This window comes from Phalaenopsis equestris, unplaced genomic scaffold (assembly GCF_001263595.1).
Source record: "Phalaenopsis equestris unplaced genomic scaffold, ASM126359v1 Scaffold000732, whole genome shotgun sequence".
Taxonomy (NCBI): Eukaryota; Viridiplantae; Streptophyta; class Magnoliopsida; order Asparagales; family Orchidaceae; genus Phalaenopsis; species Phalaenopsis equestris.
Genome location: NW_018165172.1, coordinates 75,259 through 76,227, shown reverse-complemented (window position 1 = coordinate 76,227; position 969 = coordinate 75,259). Strand labels below are relative to the sequence as shown.

The following is a 969-nucleotide window of genomic DNA, read 5'->3' as shown; positions in this document are numbered from 1 at the left end:
GCGGCCCGGTTTGGGCTTGTTAAGCAAACGAGCCGAACACGAACACACTTTCTGAGCTTGAAATATAAACGAGCCGAACACGGGCTGAGCCTAGACTCGCTCATGATCGGCTTGTTTACACCCCTACTTGCATGATGCATTTATAGCAAAAAAATTTTGCTGGCCCTCAATATTCCCAATATATATTAAAATGACATCTAGATATCTACTTATAATATTTACGAATGCAATTAAATATAGGGGGTTTTACATTATTAACATAAAATTTGTATCTATTTAATATTTAAATCTTTATAATTATTTCTATAATATTCTAATGTTTTAAAGTCGCATTAAAAGTTTCCAAAGCTGTCATTTTATATGCTTTCATGATGATGACATTTATAATGTTAAATAGGTAAATATATAATTAGAGAAATTCATCTGAAAATAGTATTCAAGCTTGTATATGGGAATATTTATGCGCTCATGCATAGCATTCATGTTCTGATTTGAGCCCAAATTGGTTGATTAGATTAAGATGCGATTCAACTTGGTTCATCCAAACTTCTTAAGAATTTCATTCAAGTTGTTTGTGAGATAAGAACTCAAACAGCCAGCTTGACAACAATTCATAGCAAGGAGGCAGCTTTGCCTTAAAACAAATAAAGAAGAGAAGAATCCAATCTATGAATTTGATAGAAAACAACATATCATCCAATATATCATAAAACTATCCATGCTAATAGAATCAAAAGCTTTTTCAAGTTTTACATAAGATAAAATAGACAACCGAACTGTCCATAATATTGATCCGAACTGACCATAATATTGATTTCCAACAAGGGACAAATGTACCCCCCTCATCTTGTTCATGGCTCCGTATGCTCAAATCATTCCACCGTTAGCTCTAATGACTCGTCCACTAACCATCTCCCCCGCATCAGAACAAAGAAAATATATGAACGACGCAATTTCTTCCAACACACC

General features: G+C 33.8%; 1 protein-coding gene across 1 annotated transcript in view; it reads right to left on the bottom strand.

Annotated features, from left to right (window-relative positions):
• Window positions 1-559: 559 nt before the first annotated feature.
• The window catches only part of LOC110030513 (short-chain type dehydrogenase/reductase-like), a 938-nt gene continuing 528 nt past the window's right edge, over window positions 560-969 (bottom strand). The window contains exon 2 of the mRNA XM_020733256.1: window positions 560-634. Coding sequence (XP_020588915.1) covers window positions 560-634 — 75 coding nt within the window. The remainder of the gene's footprint in view (window positions 635-969) is intronic.